The sequence below is a fragment of the Oncorhynchus gorbuscha genome, linkage group LG12 (assembly GCF_021184085.1).
Source record: "Oncorhynchus gorbuscha isolate QuinsamMale2020 ecotype Even-year linkage group LG12, OgorEven_v1.0, whole genome shotgun sequence".
Classification (NCBI taxonomy): domain Eukaryota; kingdom Metazoa; phylum Chordata; class Actinopteri; order Salmoniformes; family Salmonidae; genus Oncorhynchus; species Oncorhynchus gorbuscha.
Window position 1 is genome coordinate 18664161 of NC_060184.1, and position 18223 is coordinate 18682383.

Below are 18223 nucleotides of genomic sequence, written 5' to 3' on the forward strand. Positions count from 1 at the left end.
TATTAGCGTTCATATTTTCTGTAACGTTTGTTAATATATGTTAATATACCCCTTATTATTGATAGTGAAAATTCTGGCATTTCCAATTAAACTCGTAGTTTTAATAGTGACATGATCAGTAAACAAAATCAAATCTGTATTTGCCTATTGCTTTAAATTCCAGAAAAAGGGCAGTGAATGTAGTGTACTAAATCAATTCAAACATGCTGATTATCCGTCTTTCCACCCATTTCCATTACATCTATACACGTGTTAGATGGATAAAGTCATACACATGGATACATTAGCAAGAGCACTACAATCAAATCAAGACCTTTATTTTTTTTTAAATAAATTACTCACCTCAATTTACAGTATAAAACAATTTATTTGCAAGACTGCAAAAAAAAAAAAAAATTGTTAGCCAGCCAACAATATTTTAACACGGGTATCTTCAAAGGTTGTCTAATGATAGACTGAGGGAGTCAACTGTAAAAAACCTGATCAAGTTGTTCAGTATCTTTATGCAATTTTTAAAAAGCTGCCGCATCCTTTTTGAAATGGATAAAACCAGTCATATCCAGCTAACTCCGCTACTAATCATATATTCAACATGATGCAGATTGAAGACACTTGTCAAATGTGACAAAAAGGTAGCTGGTTGGATGTCTGAACAATGCTCAAGTTGTACAACATGATTAGGCAAATATCTGTACACAAAGTAGGTGGATGGCTTTCAAACATTAGTGTACGCAACCTTACAAAAGGGATGCAATTATATACAAAAGTTAGACTTCCTATCCCATTGAGCAAAGGGACACTTTAAAGCTTAAAAAATGTTGTTTTTCTGGTGTTCAAGCTTTTACAAAAGTAACATTTTCCTAAACTATAATACAACCAGTAAGTAACTACATTATCTGAAGAAGCACACCGCAAATTCAGTTCAGCCTAGATGAAAGCAAGGCTTGTTCATTCAGGATCATTACATGAGATTATTTAACATGCAGCGTTTGACTGGTCGCAGTGTCAGACAAATAGCATGCAGCACCTATAATAAAACTATGTGTGCTCTGCTGTTGCTCTTGTGCATATTTAGTAGGGCCGGGATGATACCAGTATCGCAAAACTCGTATTGTGGCAAGGAAACAAAACCCTAAAGTTGGAAAAAACATTATGGTGTCATCCAGTCACATGTATTTACTTTCAAGCTATAGCACACAATACTTTACATACAGTAGATGTTTAAAGTAACAGAGTTGTCTGCTTCGTGTTGTTATTTTTGCCATGGGGAAAAAAATAGTGCGATACTGGTACCTTCACAGTCCTAATATTTAGTGGGTGAACAAGCCCTTCTTTCATCAATGAAGTGTTCCTATTTACAGTACAAACAGGGCAGTTGAATCCTCTGTACAGAGGTAGTTAACCAGTGGTGTAAAGTACTTAAGTAGCACTTAAAAGTATTTTTACTTTAAGCAAAAAATTGACTTACTTCACTACATTCCTAAATAACATTATGTACTTTTTTACTCCACACATTTTCTGACACCAAAAACTACTTCTTACATTTTGAATGCTTAGCAGGAGAGGAAAATGGTCCAATTCACACTTATCAAGAGAACATCCCTGGTCATCCCTACTGCCGCTGATCTGGCGGAATCACTAAACACAAATACTTCGTTTAAATTATGTCTGAGTGTTGGAGTGTGCCCCTGGCTATCCGTAAATAAATAAAAATACAATAACATGGTGCTGTGTGGCTTGCTTAATAAGGAATTTGAAATGTAATTCAGTATCAAAACTCTACATGTTATCAATTACTTTTTATAAATATATTTAAAAACCAAATACTTACTTTTACTCAAGTAGTATTTTACTGGGTGACTCACTTTTATTTGAGTCATTTTCTAATTAACATATCTTTACTTTTACTCAAGTATGACAATTCAGTACTTTTTTCCACCACTGTAGTTAACCAACCCTTTAAAATAAATTCTGAAAATAACCACCTTCCTGGAATGCCTGACTATTTACGCCAGGGGATTACGCCTTAAAACATTCTCTTAAAACCAATCCAAATCAAAACATGTCTATTCCAGCATAAAGCTGCATTAACCACACAAATGTACATTAGCATCAAGCTCCTCTGAGCCACTTCAAACTTAGACAAAGTGCAAAAGACATAATTACATTTAATTTCAGGATGAAGAGTCCCCTGGGAAATCTCAACATCTTCAGTCATTTAAAATGGCATATTCTTTGGGGATATGTGTGAAGGTGACAAGTTAATATAAAAAAGTCCAAAAGTCCAAGCAAGTGATTTGAGTTCTCTTTTGATCGTCTTCTCCTGTAGCAGTTCTGGGAGATATGCTGCTTTAAGGCTGGAATATCATTGGACCATTGAGTTGACCTTACCATCACTTCCATTGGCAGCTTCCTGGTGTAACCCCCACATACAGTAAGTAGCAGGTCAGTCTTCATAGTTACAGGTCAGGACCGGCCTCGACCTCTTTTCCCTGCTAGTCAGGTAACAAAAGGATGCAATTAGAAGATAGACCACAACAGAAGACCACATAACATCTACACATATGTAACTACAGAAAATGGGCTACTGCACATTAAAGACAAAAACTCTTGAAAGCATTCATCGACTTCCACACCTTTCAACGTCACATGCAACAAGTCTATGCCTTTAGGAAAAGGTCAAGCAGAACAGTGGTGTTGCTGTGTTCTTTAAAAGGAGACAAGTTAAGTAGTAGGGATGAAAGATTAGGGGTTATGGCCAAACTACAAGCTCTACAGACAGTCCATGCATGACAATTATTTCCCACCATTACTCAATTAGGAATTTGAGAAACATGCAAGATCAGTGAAGGCTACCAATGACTATATAAATCTTTCTAAGACACGAAAAGCTCCACAAATTGTGCTTTCTTAATAGTCCAAGGGACAGATTTGAAGTGGCCACCAGAGAAAGATTTCACACTTGTTTTCAGGGCATGTCTTTAATGAAAATCCATTTAAATTTGGGCTACAAAAAAAAAAAAGTGAAATCAAATAGACAATGTTTGAGATATGGCGATTCATTTTTTTTTATGCTCTGATGGGGTATGTCTCCACACATACGTAAAACTTGAATTGTGGAAAGATGCCGACTGCTGAACTAGGTGATAAATTTGATGGCATGCAAAAGTGACGTTGCAGCATGTGGCTAACATTGGCAAACATTTAGTCCTTCTCTTCCACAAGGAGCCTTAAATTTGAAGGCAATTTAAAGAGAATTTGCCAAAACATGAATTTGCAACACAATTTGAAGTTTTGTACACTTGTGTGTGTATGTTTATTAAAGCAGACAAACAGCAAAGAATACAAGCCAAAATGTAAAGGCAAAAAATAGGACTAGTCCCCCCTTTTTTTTCCTTCTTTTTTTTTTTACAAGACAAGCTACTTCCTATAATTACCTTGTGTAACATACAAATTGTAATTTCATTTGTTTTAAAAAGCGAGACTACATATTTAAGAGACAAGCGTTGTTGCTGTTAGCTACTTAAGACATGGAGATCAGAATTGCTAAAAACATACATAATACTACCATAGCCAAATAGAGAGCTGGAGCACATGATTGCAAATTTAAAAATGTCAAAACATTATGGAAATCACAATCAACTTTATAAAAAAAATGTACCAGTTCGCCAGAAGCAGGTGGGATTGTATCTACGGTTCAAATCCAGGCGGATTATTAAAATATATACAAGACAAAACTTGCCAGATGTTACCAAATTGGAAAAAAGGGAGGCGACCGTATGGATTTACAACTAATCAGATCAAGCCTCTAAAAAAATGATTTGAAATCATAGCCCTAAAGTTCTACTTCCACTGTTGCCCAAAAGAATCCTGATAAAACTCCTGGTTGTCAGATTTGTAACCATAGTTACCAGAACGATCACCACCTTGGAGCGGTTGCTGAGCAATGGGTTGAGAGCCCCAGTTCTGATTATTGGTCTGGCGCCGCTTGGAATCTGGCTGGTTGTACCCATCAGCTTTGCGCTTTCCTCCTACATTTCCACCGCGGCCACCCCTTGCACCACGTACCCCGCCGCGGCCTCTCTGCTGCACACCTCCTCTGGCACCTCCTCTGCTTGATCCTGGACCACCACGCGGTGAGAAGCCACCTCTGCCCCTGAAAGCACCTGCACCGCCTCGGCCTCTGGCTGGTGATGGCCCCCAGGCACTTCTGCCCCCTCTTCCTCTAGCGGGAGCCTGATAGTCATCATAGCCGTAGTAGGGGTCCTCGTATCCGTCACGGTAATTGTGGTAGTCATAACCATAATAATCGTAGTAATCCTCATAGCCATAATAGTCAGGGGGGTAAGCATACCCTCCCCTACCACCACCTCTACTTCTTCCACCTCTTGTGGGAGGGGGCAACTGAGGGGGGCCGTAGTTGTAATAATAATCATCATACCTATGTGGGAAAAACAAGCAGAACCATGCAAAAATGTTCAAGGCACTATACACATATGGACTTATTACTGTTCTTACGGGATTAGAACTTTGAAATGGTTGCATGACCAATTCAATTTGGGCTTTGAAAAGTGGAGCCTTTTGTAAAGAGGTGTAACATTTGGGAAGACTTCTTACATGTTAGTTTTGGCTGCTTGTCTCTGAGCTTTGCGTTCTTTCCTCTTCTGATCAGGAGGCTTTGCAAAGACTATGTCAATGTGCTCTCCCTCTAGATCTTTGCCATTCATTTCAGCCAATGCCTGTGGAGATGGTGGCAAACTACAGTCATCATACAATTACACACCTATGCACCGTCATGTACTTACAGCAGTGTATTCTCATTATATTATCACTCAACGGTAGTACCTTGACTGCACTGTCCCTCTCATCAAAGTGAATGAACGCGTAATCTTTCAGCTTTTTCACTCGCTCCAGTCTACCAAACTTGCCGAATGATTTTTCCAGTATTTCTTCCGTAACACTGTTCGCAAGGTTTCGGACAAACAAAACTTTGACCTGTGGATTGAAATGCATGAAAGAAAACGTGTTATGAATTTCAAGTACATGGTTTCCACAAAGACGTCAGTGTGATCTCCACCCAGTTAAAGACTAGCTGTTGCGTTTTGTTAAATGTAAGACTTGAGGTTGATACATTTTCAACTGCAAGCCTATGAAGCAAGACTTCAGGTGGGAAACCAACCAATGTACAGCCCCCTGTCCTTCAAAAGAGGGATTTTTATACCCGAGAAAGTTATAGGCAACATTCAGAAACCCTGGCAGCGTCCCAAATGACACCCTATATAGTGCACTACTTCTGCACAGGTCCAATGGCCCCTAGTCAAAAGTAGTGCACTCTATAGGGAATAGGGTATCATTAGAGATTTATCCAGTGTTGCATCACTTTGTAATAGTCAGATCACCTACCTTGGCCATGACCTCAGAATCGGGTTCCTCGATGGGGTCTGCCCATTCCACAGTAACCACATTCCCCCAGACTTTCACCTTGCCACTCATCAACCTGCGTCTGGCCTGAGCAGCAGTTTTATGGTCCTCGTATTCCAAAAAGCAAAAACCTCGGTTCTTCTTTTTGTCATCCGGCTGATGGTACAGTATGACATCATTAAGACCCTCTGTTGGAAAAATAAAAAAGTCAGTTCAGGTTTGAAGTGCATTAAATATCACATTCTCATAGCTAAAGCAAATCTGCTCTTGATGTAGTTAGCTACAACCAGAAGACATGTCATTAACTTAATAAAATGAAGAATCCTAATCTCACCCAACAGCAAATATGTTTCTTACCTGTGACTTTAGCAAACTCCTCAACCATTTGCTCTTTCGTTTTACTCTTGGGGATGGAGCCGACGAACAGCCGGTTATTGGCAACAGATATACACACTCCAATGTGTTTGCCGGGGCGTATTTCATGATTATTACACTACGGAAAGAGAGGAACTCGTAAACCAGGGTGACAAGCATAAATATGAAACCACCATGGCACAGAAGGTTAATATTTTCAAATTGATTAAACCGATGAAGGCTGAAAACAAATTTGAGGAATACCATAGAGCAGGGTTCTCCAACCTTTTCTAGCATGAGCTACTTAAAAAAAAAAAATTTGCTTTCAAATAGGCACATTTTCCTCCCTCCCCTGCAACTCTTCCCCAGGTCCTTACTGTACAAGAGAAAGTAGTGCACTGCGTTTTCAGTAAACATACCAGGTAAAATCATGGTTAATAAACAAAGGATTTTTTCTCTCTCCAAATGATGTTGTATATTTCCCAAAATTGTGTTCTAAAATTTTTATTTTTCCTGGTTTTAGATTTGTTTTGAAATCAAAAATACAATTGTTCAAAGAAAAACAACAAAATTTGATTTTCCGAGTCTATGACAATGCTTTAAATCACACCTGAAGACCATTTAAAAGTCTGGAAGAAAATGAAGACATTTTGATTTTTTTGTGTAATTCTACCTTTAATTGTGCATCTGGCAGATGAAGAATGTGCCATCTGATGTGCCGTTCTAGTGATGGTTCTGTACGGCTGCTGCTCAGATTTCATGGCAACATTTGCAGGTAACAAATAATAAGATACAAATAATATACTTCTGCCAGGTTAGCCTACTTTGCAGTTAACATTTAATTGAGACGGCTTTGGGGAAAGCATTTCTGTCAACCCACAAGACTTATCACATCAACTAGCTACACACGGAGCGATAGAAACGCGTGCACAACACAGACAGGTGCAATATTGCTGCAAATTAACTAGCAGATATTGTGTTTGATTTAGCTTTTTAAGCCAATAGTGGCTAACCAGGGGTTGAGATAATGTCAGTGTTGGGTTGATTAGATCGTAGCAGATACTGGTGAAATTTGTTTATCACAGTTTGCAGTGGAACATATAGAAATTGCATGTTCTTTCAGAATTGTTTGGCGAGCTACTCATATGTGGGCTGCAAGTTACTAGTAGCTCGCGATCCCTGCTGTAGAGGATGCCATAACTGGAGTGTCAAGGTTGGTGTTGCAAAATTCCAGAGTATTCCTGAAATCCCGGTTGGAGGATTCCTACAATCAGGATTTCTGGAAAACCATGGAATTCATTTAAAGTTCCTGGAATTCTGCAACCCTCGTCAAGGCACAAAGACACACTCACCAGGTTTACTGCCTCTGAGGCAGCCTCTTTAGTGCAGAAAGTGACAAAGGCGTACCCCCTGTTCAGGCCACTAAGTGGGTCCATCATTAGACGTAGATCCCAGATAGGTCCCGCCTTCTCAAAGAGCGGCACCAGCTCGTCCTCAAACAAGTCTCGAGGAATTTTCCCAACAAATATCTGGAAAGGGAGGGAACATGTCATGAAGAAACATCTGAGCAGATGCGAAAGTGCCCGGTTATGGAAATAAATACACAAAAATTATGGAACTCAAAAAGGCACGAGAAGTTTTACTTATTTATCACACTTTAGTGTTTTAAGTTTCAGCCCAGTCAGATCTTAGCAGTAAGCTCTCAGAGTATCTCCAGAACTACAAATATCATTAGGACAAACAGCAACTTGAAGATGTTTGATGGTCTCATTCATGTGCGTTTGTTCACTGAAAGGTAAAGACCTTACCTCTGTTCCAATAGTGGGTTGAGAACCTGAATACACAGACTCTGGGGGAGGGCCTCCATACTTGCGCTGACCCGTTGTCACATCAAGTGTATAGCTGGTTCTATCAAGCAGAGCCTGACATAATCAAAATAAATAGATTAAATGTTGCAACTACACAAAAACAATGATACATTGTCACAAATAACCAAAATATTCACAGAATTTTGGAACCTTGGTATAATACTCTTGACAAGCTAAGTAGAGTCTAGTCTGCCAGCAAATGTCCAACTACTACAATAATGCCAAGGCAGTGGGAAGAGATTGGAACAGAAATATTTCATTTCTACAAAGAGCATGGAAAGTTAAGTTCCTGGTGTTGACATACCTTTATTTTTGCCTCATCTGGTCCCTTTGTGGAATCTGAAACTTTGGTCCCTTGCTTCTCCCTCTGTCTGTAAGTCTTCATTACTCCACAGAGAAATGCACTTTTGTTCTGCATGGGAACATTGGAGCTTTTATGTCCTCCCAGTGTTTCACCAAATCAGAAAAACATCCTCAACCAAGAGTAACGCTGCCCCACTTACTTGCACGTGCGACAGATCACTTTCCTTAAACTGAAGCAGGACTTGCAGAGCACCTTCTTCATTAAATTCTTTCAACGCTTCAATAGCCCTTTCATCTAGGTCACTGTGTGCTACCAGTCCTGTAGATGAGACATTCCAAATATAACCATTATGTTCACCAATGACATCACAATAAGACATGGCATTATGTCCAATCAGATCTTAGCGGTAAAACATCACAGCAATGTTGAGTTGCTCTGGGATTTGAGTAATATATATCATGTGGACAAGCAACACAAAGTAGTCAATACTGCTAGAAAAAGTTGGGTTTGTAGTGAAAACATGAACAAGGATAACAGAAACTTAAAGAAATTAACAAACATGCAGCTTATCAAAAGAGGAAGAATATCTCACCATCTGCACCCATAAGCAAGCACCACACTGTAAAACCAGTCAGCTGTACTTGTACAAGTAAATACAGATGTCTTAAGAGGCCTGTTATGCTTTTCTTTATATTGTCCACATTGTGCTTCTGGGGGACATCACTTGTCCCAGTCCAGACAGCTGGTGCCATTGTTCCTGCATATGCCATGGCCTCAGATTCCCCTTGAGACCATATCAAGACAACCCTCCCCCATCCTCTCCAGTTTCAACATTTATACTAATCCACAATAGGTTTCCATCCATATTAAGCAATAGCTTCTCTACTCTGTCTTGACACATTTCATTAAAATTCCCACTCAGAAATAGTTTTTTGGGTAGGGTGAGAATAGCTTTGTTTGTGCCCATTTTGCAAATAAATCAGACAACGTTTGTGTGGTAAATATAAACTGGTAATAGATACAACTAAAAAGGCAGACAATTACGGTAGTTGAGCTCACCTGCTACGTAAATTGCATCTAATTTTTCAGCAATTTTCTGTGGTAAACCAGCGTCTAATAAAGTCTGGAAATGGTCTGAATGTTTAACTTCTGCTGCAGTTGTGTCCACTGTAGTTGTGTCCATTGGTTCTTCTGTACCATTTCCATTTACTTGATCAGTCACCATGTCTCCAGACATCTGTGTAATGCAAGGAGTGAAATAAATTAGACGGGGAAATGTAGTATAGCAACAACCCTTTTATGATCACGCTAATCATTAAACTCCTGCAACGAAGAGACATGTTTTACGATGGTCTTGTTTTAGCAAGCAAACAGTGCCTTAACTAAATTCCAGAGGTACCCGACTTTATACTGAACTTCGGAAATTAAGATAACCGTTAAATATAACTAACGTTAGCTACAGTATGTAGCTAACATTTGGGTGTGTTTTTGGACTCATTTAGGAACCAGCAAACTAGCGTTACACGTGTTTTGTGCGCACTGACGGCACTGCTGTAGTAGGCTTGTTTAGCAATGCATTGTAAAGTAGCCAGTAAACTAATACCACAGATATAACTAAACCTCATTGTTCTACAATTAACGCATTTGCTAATACATTAGCTAATGTTAACCACTTCTTCAGGAATGTGTCTAAAATATTTTCCCCCGGTTCGCTAGTAACATTAGTGAAACTAACATAGCTAGCTACTCCGTGGCCCCGGCCTGGTGTCCAGCCGCCAAATAACTAGCTAGTTAAGTTAGCTGTCTGGAATCCATTTTCAAAATGCCGGGTAGGAGTAGCTAGCTTGCTAGTTAGCTAACGTTAACCACGTTACACATTGTTTGAAAACACTACAAGAACAAACCGCTTCACCTATCCCTAGCTTGATCAGTTGGCACATCAGGCAAATATTTACCATTTGATAGTTCACTAAGGTGCACGGTGTTGATTTTGTCTGATTTCAGGGTGTTACAAAAAAAAAAAAAAAAAATCTACGATTCCCGGGGTAGGTCGGGTTTTCACTCCTTTCCCGATAATGTAAAATGGCGGCTAGTTTACGCCGCGAGTGCTTCAACATATATGGGGTTTCTGCAGCTGCAAACCACGGGCTGGTGCATTTTGACAATGTAGACTCGAAAAGGAAGAGAGTGGGCCAACTCGGTGGGAACTCTGTCTCCCTCCAGCAGATGGCGATTTGTCGTTCTTTCGCCAACCAAAAAGCAAGGAGTTTTTGTATGGTCAGTGTCGAAATTGGTCAACAAGCAAATTAATGGCTTATTTGTAACGTGAAGTTTACTTGATCGAATATACGTTTTGTAATGCTTAAGTTCTTAAGAGTGTAATGCAAAAGTAGGACACCCCTTCAAATTAGTGGATTCTGCTTTTTCAATCACACCCATTGATGATAGGCGTATAAAATCGTGCACATAGTCAAAACAATGGCAGTAGAATGGCCTTACTGAAGAGCTCAGTGACTTTCGATTTTTTGTGGTCCTTCTGTAGCTCAGTTGGTAGAGCATGGCGCTTGTAACGCCAGGGTAGTGGGTTCGATCCCCGAGACCACCCATACATAGAATGTATGCACACATGACTGTAAGTCAAAGCGTCTGCTAAATAGCATATATTATTATTATTATTATGTGGTACTGTCATAGGATGCCACCTTTCCCAGAAGTCAGCTGGTCAAATTTCTGCTCTGGTCAACTGTAAGTGCTGTTATTGTGAAGTGAAAACATGTAGGAGCAACAACAGCTCAGCCACGAAGTGGTAGGCCACACAAGCTCACAGAATGTGTGCTGAAGGCGTAACGTGTAAAAAAATTGTCTGTCCTCAGTTGCAACAGTCACTACAGAGTTCCAAAGTGCCTCTGGAAGCAACGTCAGCACAATAACTGTTTGTAGGGAGATGCATGAAATGGGTTTCCATGGCCAAACAGCTGCACAAGCCTAAGATTACCATGCACAATGCCAAGTGAAGGCTGGTGTAAAGTTTGCCACCATTGTACTGTGGAGCATTGGAAACACGTTCTCTGGAGTGATGAATCATGCTTCACCACCTGGGTTTGGTTGATGCCAGAAGAACACTACCTGCCACAAACAGAGTGCCCGACTGTACAGTTTGGAGAAGGGACAATGGTCTGGGGCTGTTTTTCATGGTTTGGGCTTGGCCCCTTAGTTCCAGGGATGGGAAATTTTAATGCTACAGCATACAATGACATTCTGTGCTTCCAACTTTGAGACAACAGTTTGGGGAAGGCCCTTTCCTGTTTCAGCATGACAATGCCCCCGTGCACAAAGCGAGGTCCATACAGAAACGGTTTGTCGAGGTCGTGTGGAAGAACTTGACTGGCCTGCACAGAGCCCTGACGTCAACCCCAACAAAGACCTTTGAATTGGAACACAGACTAGGAGCCAGGCCTAATTGCCCAACATCAGTCACTAATGCTATTGTGGCTGAATGGAAGCAAGTCCCTACAGCAATGTTCCAACATCTAGTGGAAAGCCTTCCCAGGCGAGTGGATGCAGTTGTAGCAGCAAAGGGCTTATTAATGCCCATGATTTTGGAATGAAATGTTAGACGAGCAGGTGTCCACATACTTTTGGTCAATGAGTGTAAGTATGATACGTAACATCCTGGAAACTTTGAGAAAAAACACATTATATCGGAGTTGTCGCGAGGTGGCTATGTTAAACGAGATGTATCCACCAATCCAAAGAAAGGTTAGGCGGGAGCGAGATTGCTCACTGTGTTGTTTTGTGGACGAAACCCCACACTGTTAGGACCGGGAGCCATCTTGTCAGTATATCCATAATATGTTATAGCCAATAGTTTATTAATGTGACTGGGACTACTGGTAGCCCAATAATGGACCGAATGAGCCAGACGTTACTTCATATAGTCCAAGGACCTTACATGTTCTGAATGTTTAAAGGTGAATTGGCTCTGGAGGACAAAACAGCCATATACTCAACCTAAACGTGAATCGATTCTCAATTGCTATACGGTTCTAGAACCATAAATCGCTCTACTTTCATATCACATGAAAATAATTTCACACGTCTTCCGTTTACACAGGTTTTAGGAGACGTTTTCCGTAAACCCGAACCCTATAAAAAGTGTATACATTTAACATCGTTTTTTGACAATTATTTATCGCTGATAAAGATATGTCCTTCCAAAACCTTACTGCAAGTGATGTGTGTTCTGACCAAGTGTTGGGGCTCTTAAGGTTAAAAACTTCCCATACAGAAGACGCCTTGTCCAAGCGCTACGGCTACTAAGTGCTTTTGGCACATAACATAAGCAGTGGCCTAGTGACATTGTCCAGAACAAACAGCGAGGCATTTTTATAGGTGTTAGATATTTCAGGCATCATAGCTATATTCTTCATATGCCATCTTCATCCCTTTGTCATGTTCTATAAATGAGTTCTCACAAGAAAAGTTAAGGGCATTATCAAATCAAATTTTATCGGTCACATACATATGTTTAGCAATGTAATTGCGGGTGTAGCGAAATGCTTATGGACCCAAATAAAAGTGCATGTGGACCTGTAATCTTTAGAACAGCCAGGTAAATAATCATTTCAAAATCAATATTTTCCAAGGCTTCACAGTATTTTATGCATCATTTCATGAAGAAATCTATATTATCCTGGATGACGACCATAATTAGTTATTACATTTTGCAGGGCTAGGACTGATCTTTAGCAGTCATTTCTATGAATGTGTTTCAAGTTTATGAATCTGGTTCAGATTAATCGGATTCAGATGAGTCATAAAATTCAGATGGAGATTCAGTTATGTTAGTCTAGTCAGACGAAGAGTCAAGAAAAGCCAACAATGTATCCAATTCGGAATCCGAAACCCTTTCAGACTCTGTCCCAGATAAAGAGATCCTGGCCCTTGCTTCTGCTCGATGGTGGTTGGCTTGTGGTCCTCTAGGCTTCTGACAGCAAGTGCAGTTCTAGAAGCATGTTCAGGTGCATCCTTCTTTACAATTTGCACCAGTCTTTCAAGATAAATACCTAGTAAATTACCAGTATGCTACTTTCACCCCTTCAGGGCATCAATTCCATTTTACCAGCACCTAAATTATACAATTTGAAAAACACGTTGGGGTGTTTTATAGTCCATGATCGGAATTCATCTTTGTCCAGAAGACCAGTCCTTAAAATTGGAAGCTAATAAAGCGAAAATTGATTTATTTTAAATTGGAACCTGTGGTGAAAAACAGACCAACATCAACAGGTTGTTCTTGAGTAGGTTCTGCCCGATGCAGGTCTTGCATCCATCCTCTGGGTGACTTCAGTCACACACCCTCTGCATGCCACTACCTAGGTATGAGCATTGCATTGCTTCAGTTGTGTTACAGTACAGGGAAAAACATACATTGCAAAGAGTCAGAGGCTCCATTTGTCTCATCTCAATGGTCCCTCCACTCAGACCTTTTCCTATGGCTTTTGAGGATTGGACATATTGAGGAAAGATGAATTGAGAATGGGGCAAAGGTATTACCTTTGTTACATCTCTCCTCTAGCTCCATGGGAACTCTTTTTAACCCACTATCACATCATTCCTGCACTTCATGACCACTTGCTCCAAGTGCAACACCATCTCCTCCAAAGTTAATTATTTAAAAGTTAATTACTGACTTACCAAGTGAAAACGTATATATATATTTTTTAAATAGCTGCTGTCATACCACTAAGAAATTGAACATGCAGCTTTTCTTAGAAAATAAGATCTAATCTTTAGATAATTGATATTTAAAGAATAAATATTTAACAATGACATACTGATACTGTGATTATGAGATCTGACATTATGACACATTAGATTCCACAGGCCATCATTCACACCCAAATGAGTTGGGACAAAAGCCTATGCAGTGCAACAAAAACGAAAGACTGAATGCATTTAAATTATCTTTATTAAATTCAAACATCCAGTTACTCCACAAATCAATACAGTCAATATAACAAAATTTGTCCCAGGGTAGCACAGTTCCAATTGAGAGCGTTGTAAATGAAAAGGCAATAATGCGGTCTCCACATTGGTAGTGATGGCCAGCTCCATTGTATGATAAAGATCACAATGACCCTTGCGAAGACAGTCACTAGGAATTAAATAAATGAAAGAAAACACCTTGTTACAACCTTTATAAAGCTATTCTCCCCATAATCCTGCTAACACATTTGGTTGCAAATTGCATTTCAGAAGACAGGTCTGACAGTGTTGTCAATCATGTTCGGGATAGTGTCATCCTAAATACAATCTTGCAACAACTTCACAAAATGCAAGTGTAACACTGTTGTCCTTTTCTGGTCTGCTGTCCCCCAACCTTGAAGCCCAGGCGTCGCTAGTCAACGAGACAATTTGGAAGAATGGAGTCACAACTAGCAGTGCCCTGAAAGACAACAAGGAAAATGATTTAACAATACACCCTTTTGCATGTTAAAATGTGACACCAGAAATATGCAAATTGGGGACTCCTGAGTGGCGCAGCAGTCTGAGGCTTCACTACAGACAGGGGTTCAGAGCAGACAGAGGAGTCACTACAGACAGGGGTTCGATCCCAGGCTGTGTCACAACCGGCCATGACAGGGAGTCCCATAGGGCTGTGCACAAAGGGCAAAACATCATCAGGGTTAGGGCAGGGTTTGGCCAGGGGAGCTTTACTTGGCTCATTGCACTCTAGCGACTCCTTGTGGTGGGGCCTGGCCCCTGCAGGCTGACCACGGTCATCAGTTGAACGATATTTCCTCCGAAACATTGGTGTGGCTGGCATACATACAGGTTAAGCAGGCGGGTGTTAACTGCAGTTGGGGAAGGAGGCATGATTCGACCTTCGAATCTCCCGACGGAGTTGCAGCGTAATTGTATATCACGAAATTGGGGAGAAAAGGGGGTAAAAAATAAATAACAATAATGACAAAAAAGGTCAGATCCGAAAGGGTTGTCACTCTTACACAAACCTAGAAGATACTTAGTTGTTAGCTACAGTTTGTATTTTTCCCATCCATGTCTGATCTGAAGTTACCTGAAGGACAGTATGGTAAAAAAAAAATACCATTAACTTTAATGTGCATGTGTAACGGATGTGAAACGGCTAGCTTAGTTAGCGGTGTGCGCTAAATAGCGTTTCAATCAGTGACGTCACTTGCTCTGAGACCTTGAAGTAGTATTTCCCCTCGCTCTGCAAGGGCCGCGGCTTTTGTGGAGCGATGGGTAACGACGCTTCGTGGGTGACTGTTGTTGATGTGTGCAGAGGGTCCCTGGTTCGCGCCCGGGTATGGGCGAGGGGACGGTATAAAGTTATACTGTTACACATGTCAGATCAGACAGGGTTGTCAATCTTATAGAAATCAGGTTCGGGATAGGTTCATCCTTAATACAATCTTGCAACGAGTTTGCACAAAACTAACAGATACTTACAGCTAGCTACAAGCTGTACTTTCCCCATCCATGTCTGGTCTGCAGTTCCCTGAAAGACAGTACAGTCAAAATATTAACATGAAGTTTGTGCATGGATGTTCAAATGTATCATGATCAATTATGCCAATTGTATTTCAGAAGTCAGATCCGACAGTGTTGTCAATCTTACAGGAATCAGGTTCGGGATAGGTCCATCCTTCATACAATCTTGCAACGCGTTTGCACAAAACGAGCAGACACTTACAGTTGTTGGCTACAGACTGTATTTTTCTCATCCATGTCTGGTCTGCAGTTACCTGAAAGACAGTATGGTAAAAAAAAATACCATTAACTTTATTGAGCATGGATGTTCAAATGTATCATGATCAATTATGCCAATTGTATTTCAGAAGTCAGATCCGACAGGGTTGTCAATCTTACAGGAATCAGGTTCGGGATAGGTTCATCCTTAATACAATCTTTGCAAAAAACTAGGAGTAGACAACAGATTCTTACAGGCGTTACAGGAAGCCATGTTCTGGTGTCGAGGATTCCATTTCTGGTCTGCATATCTGAAAAACGGTAAGATGAACAGTTTCACATTAAACCCTGGTGCATGTTCAACTGTGGTATCATATATCTGCAAATGGTATTTCAGAAGTCAGATCCAATAGGGTTGTCAATCTTACAGAAATCAGGTTCGGGATAGGTTCATCCTTAATACAATCTTGCAACGAGTTTGCACAAAACTAACAGATACTTACAGCTAGCTACAAGATGTACTTTCCCCATCCATTCTGGTCTGCAGTTCCCTGAAAGACAGTACAGTCAAAATATTAACATGAAGTTTGTGCATGGATGTTCAAATGTATCATGATCAATTATGCCAATTGTATTTCAGAAGTCAGATCCGACAGTGTTGTCAATCTTACAGGAATCAGGTTCGGGATAGGTTCATCCTTAATACAATCTTGCAACGAGTTTGAACAAAACTAACAGATACTTACAGTTGTTAGCTACAGACTGTATTTTTCTCATCCATGTCTGGTCTGCAGTTACCTGAAAGACAGTATGGTAAAAAAATGTTTTTTACCATTAACTATATTGTGCATGGATGTTCAAATGTATCATGATCAATTATGCCAATTGTATTTCAGAAGTCAGATCCGACAGGGTTGTCAATCTTACAGGAATCAGGTTCGGGATAGGTTCATCCTTAATACAATCTTTGCAAAAAACTAGGAGTAGACAACAGATTCTTACAGGCGTTACAGGAAGCCATGTTCTGGTGTCGAGGATTCCATTTCTGGTCTGCATATCTGAAAAACGGTAAGATGAACAGTTTCACATTAAACCCTGGTGCATGTTCAACTGTGGTATCATATATCTGCAAATGGTATTTCAGAAGTCAGATCCAATAGGGTTGTCAATCTTACAGAAATCAGGTTCGGGATAGGTTCATCCTTAATACAATCTTGCAACGAGTTTGCACAAAACTAACAGATACTTACAGTTGTTAGCTACAGACTGTATTTTTCTCATCCATGTCTGGTCTGCAGTTCCCTGAAAGACAGTACAGTCAAAATATTAACATGAAGTTTGTGCATGGATGTTCAAATGTATCATGATCAATTATGCTAATTGTATTTCAGAAGTCAGATCCGACAGTGTTGTCAATCTTACAGGAATCAGGTTCGGGATAGGTTCATCCTTAATACAATCTTGCAACGAGTTTGCACAAAACTAACAGATACTTACAGCTAGCTACAAGATGTACTTTCCCCACCCATTCTGGTCTGCAGTTCCCTGAAAGACAGTACAGTCAAAATATTAACATGAAGTTTGTGCATGGATGTTCAAATGTATCATGATCAATTATGCCAATTGTATTTCAGAAGTCAGATCCGACAGTGTTGTCAATCTTACAGGACTCAGGTTCGGGATAGGTTCATCCTTAATACAATCTTGCAACGAGTTTGAACAAAACTAACAGATACTTACAGTTGTTAGCTACAGACTGTATTTTTCTCATCCATGTCTGGTCTGCAGTTACCTGAAAGACAGTATGGTAAAAAAAAAAATACCATTAACTATATTGTGCATGGATGTTCAAATGTATCATGATCAATTATGCCAATTGTATTTCAGAAGTCAGATCCGACAGGGTTGTCAATCTTACAGGAATCAGGTTCGGGATAGGTTCATCCTTAATACAATCTTTGCAAAAAACTAGGAGTAGACAACAGATTCTTACAGGCGTTACAGGAAGCCATGTTCTGGTGTCGAGGATTCCATTTCTGGTCTGCATATCTGAAAAACGGTAAGATGAACAGTTTCACATTAAACCCTGGTGCATGTTCAACTGTGGTATCATATATCTGCAAATGGTATTTCAGAAGTCAGATCCAATAGGGTTGTCAATCTTACAGAAATCAGGTTCGGGATAGGTTCATCCTTAATACAATCTTGCAACGAGTTTGCACAAAACTAACAGATACTTACAGCTAGCTACAAGATGTACTTTCCCCATCCATTCTGGTCTGCAGTTCCCTGAAAGACAGTACAGTCAAAATATTAACATGAAGTTTGTGCATGGATGTTCAAATGTATCATGATCAATTATGCTAATTGTATTTCAGAAGTCAGATCCGACAGTGTTGTCAATCTTACAGGAATCAGGTTCGGGATAGGTTCATCCTTAATACAATCTTGCAACGAGTTTGAACAAAACTAACAGATACTTACAGCTAGCTACAAGATGTACTTTCCCCACCCATTCTGGTCTGCAGTTCCCTGAAAGACAGTACAGTCAAAATATTAA

At 40.0% G+C, this 18223-nt stretch overlaps 2 protein-coding genes and 11 non-coding genes across 68 annotated transcripts in view; all 13 read right to left on the bottom strand.

Moving 5' to 3' along the window:
* Positions 1–296: 296 nt before the first annotated feature.
* Positions 297–10060, bottom strand: LOC123990641 (heterogeneous nuclear ribonucleoprotein Q-like). 7 transcript variants are annotated; one of them, XM_046291309.1, is made up of 12 exons: positions 9903–10060; positions 9007–9184; positions 8147–8265; positions 7948–8055; positions 7584–7697; positions 7128–7304; positions 5779–5914; positions 5404–5609; positions 4846–4995; positions 4618–4739; positions 4069–4441; positions 297–2492 (listed from the first exon to the last, which is right to left on the bottom strand). In XM_046291309.1, exons 1-12 carry the CDS (start codon positions 9903–9905, stop codon positions 2460–2462), a joined length of 1719 nt encoding a protein of 572 aa, XP_046147265.1. In that variant the 5' UTR covers positions 9906–10060; the 3' UTR covers positions 297–2459. The 7 variants fall into 7 exon arrangements, with proteins under 7 accessions (XP_046147265.1, XP_046147264.1, XP_046147263.1 ...); XM_046291308.1 differs by having other exon boundaries at positions 297–2495; XM_046291307.1 differs by having other exon boundaries at positions 3927–4441.
* A 3844-nt stretch (positions 10061–13904) lies between these two features.
* Positions 13905–18223, bottom strand: part of LOC123990642 — a 43620-nt gene continuing 39301 nt past the window's right edge. For 47 of the 50 annotated variants that reach the window (XM_046291325.1, XM_046291358.1, XM_046291327.1 and 44 more), the window contains 12 exons: positions 18148–18195; positions 17905–17952; positions 17657–17712; positions 17404–17455; positions 17161–17208; positions 16666–16721; positions 16410–16461; positions 16167–16214; positions 15919–15974; positions 15593–15719; positions 15424–15472; positions 13905–14395 (listed from right to left, as the gene is read on the bottom strand). In XM_046291325.1, the coding sequence (XP_046147281.1) occupies positions 15426–15472; positions 15593–15719; positions 15919–15974; positions 16167–16214; positions 16410–16461; positions 16666–16721; positions 17161–17208; positions 17404–17455; positions 17657–17712; positions 17905–17952; positions 18148–18195 (638 nt within the window). In that variant the 3' untranslated portion in view covers positions 13905–14395; positions 15424–15425. The remainder of the gene's footprint in view (positions 14396–15423; positions 15473–15592; positions 15720–15918; positions 15975–16166; positions 16215–16409; positions 16462–16665; positions 16722–17160; positions 17209–17403; positions 17456–17656; positions 17713–17904; positions 17953–18147; positions 18196–18223) is intronic. The other 3 variants (XM_046291352.1, XM_046291334.1, XM_046291356.1) reach the window with 3 other exon arrangements.
* On the bottom strand, positions 15555–15626 carry LOC123992121. The gene has a single exon (XR_006831211.1). It is a non-coding gene; the product is annotated as a small nucleolar RNA SNORD50 (small nucleolar RNA).
* Positions 15806–15877, bottom strand: LOC123992065. Its single transcript, XR_006831157.1, has one exon. It is a non-coding gene; the product is annotated as a small nucleolar RNA SNORD50 (small nucleolar RNA).
* On the bottom strand, positions 16054–16125 carry LOC123992021. The gene has a single exon (XR_006831115.1). It is a non-coding gene; the product is annotated as a small nucleolar RNA SNORD50 (small nucleolar RNA).
* On the bottom strand, positions 16297–16368 carry LOC123991921. Its single transcript, XR_006831018.1, has one exon. It is a non-coding gene; the product is annotated as a small nucleolar RNA SNORD50 (small nucleolar RNA).
* Positions 16553–16624, bottom strand: LOC123992066. Its single transcript, XR_006831158.1, has one exon. It is a non-coding gene; the product is annotated as a small nucleolar RNA SNORD50 (small nucleolar RNA).
* Positions 16801–16872, bottom strand: LOC123992022. The gene has a single exon (XR_006831116.1). It is a non-coding gene; the product is annotated as a small nucleolar RNA SNORD50 (small nucleolar RNA).
* Positions 17048–17119, bottom strand: LOC123991923. The gene has a single exon (XR_006831020.1). It is a non-coding gene; the product is annotated as a small nucleolar RNA SNORD50 (small nucleolar RNA).
* Positions 17291–17362, bottom strand: LOC123992106. The gene has a single exon (XR_006831197.1). It is a non-coding gene; the product is annotated as a small nucleolar RNA SNORD50 (small nucleolar RNA).
* On the bottom strand, positions 17544–17615 carry LOC123992067. Its single transcript, XR_006831159.1, has one exon. It is a non-coding gene; the product is annotated as a small nucleolar RNA SNORD50 (small nucleolar RNA).
* On the bottom strand, positions 17792–17863 carry LOC123992023. The gene has a single exon (XR_006831117.1). It is a non-coding gene; the product is annotated as a small nucleolar RNA SNORD50 (small nucleolar RNA).
* LOC123991924 lies at positions 18035–18106 on the bottom strand. Its single transcript, XR_006831021.1, has one exon. It is a non-coding gene; the product is annotated as a small nucleolar RNA SNORD50 (small nucleolar RNA).

Excerpts from the sequence above, each read along its gene's own strand:
- LOC123990641 (XM_046291303.1), bottom strand. Across the intron at positions 7,698-7,947 it reads CAGATGAGGCAAAAATAAAG|GCTCTGCTTGATAGAACCAG; the intron begins GTATGTCAACAC and ends TGATTATGTCAG. Across the intron at positions 5,915-7,127 it reads CCTCAGAGGCAGTAAACCTG|TGTAATAATCATGAAATACG; the intron begins GTGAGTGTGTCT and ends CTCTTTCCGTAG.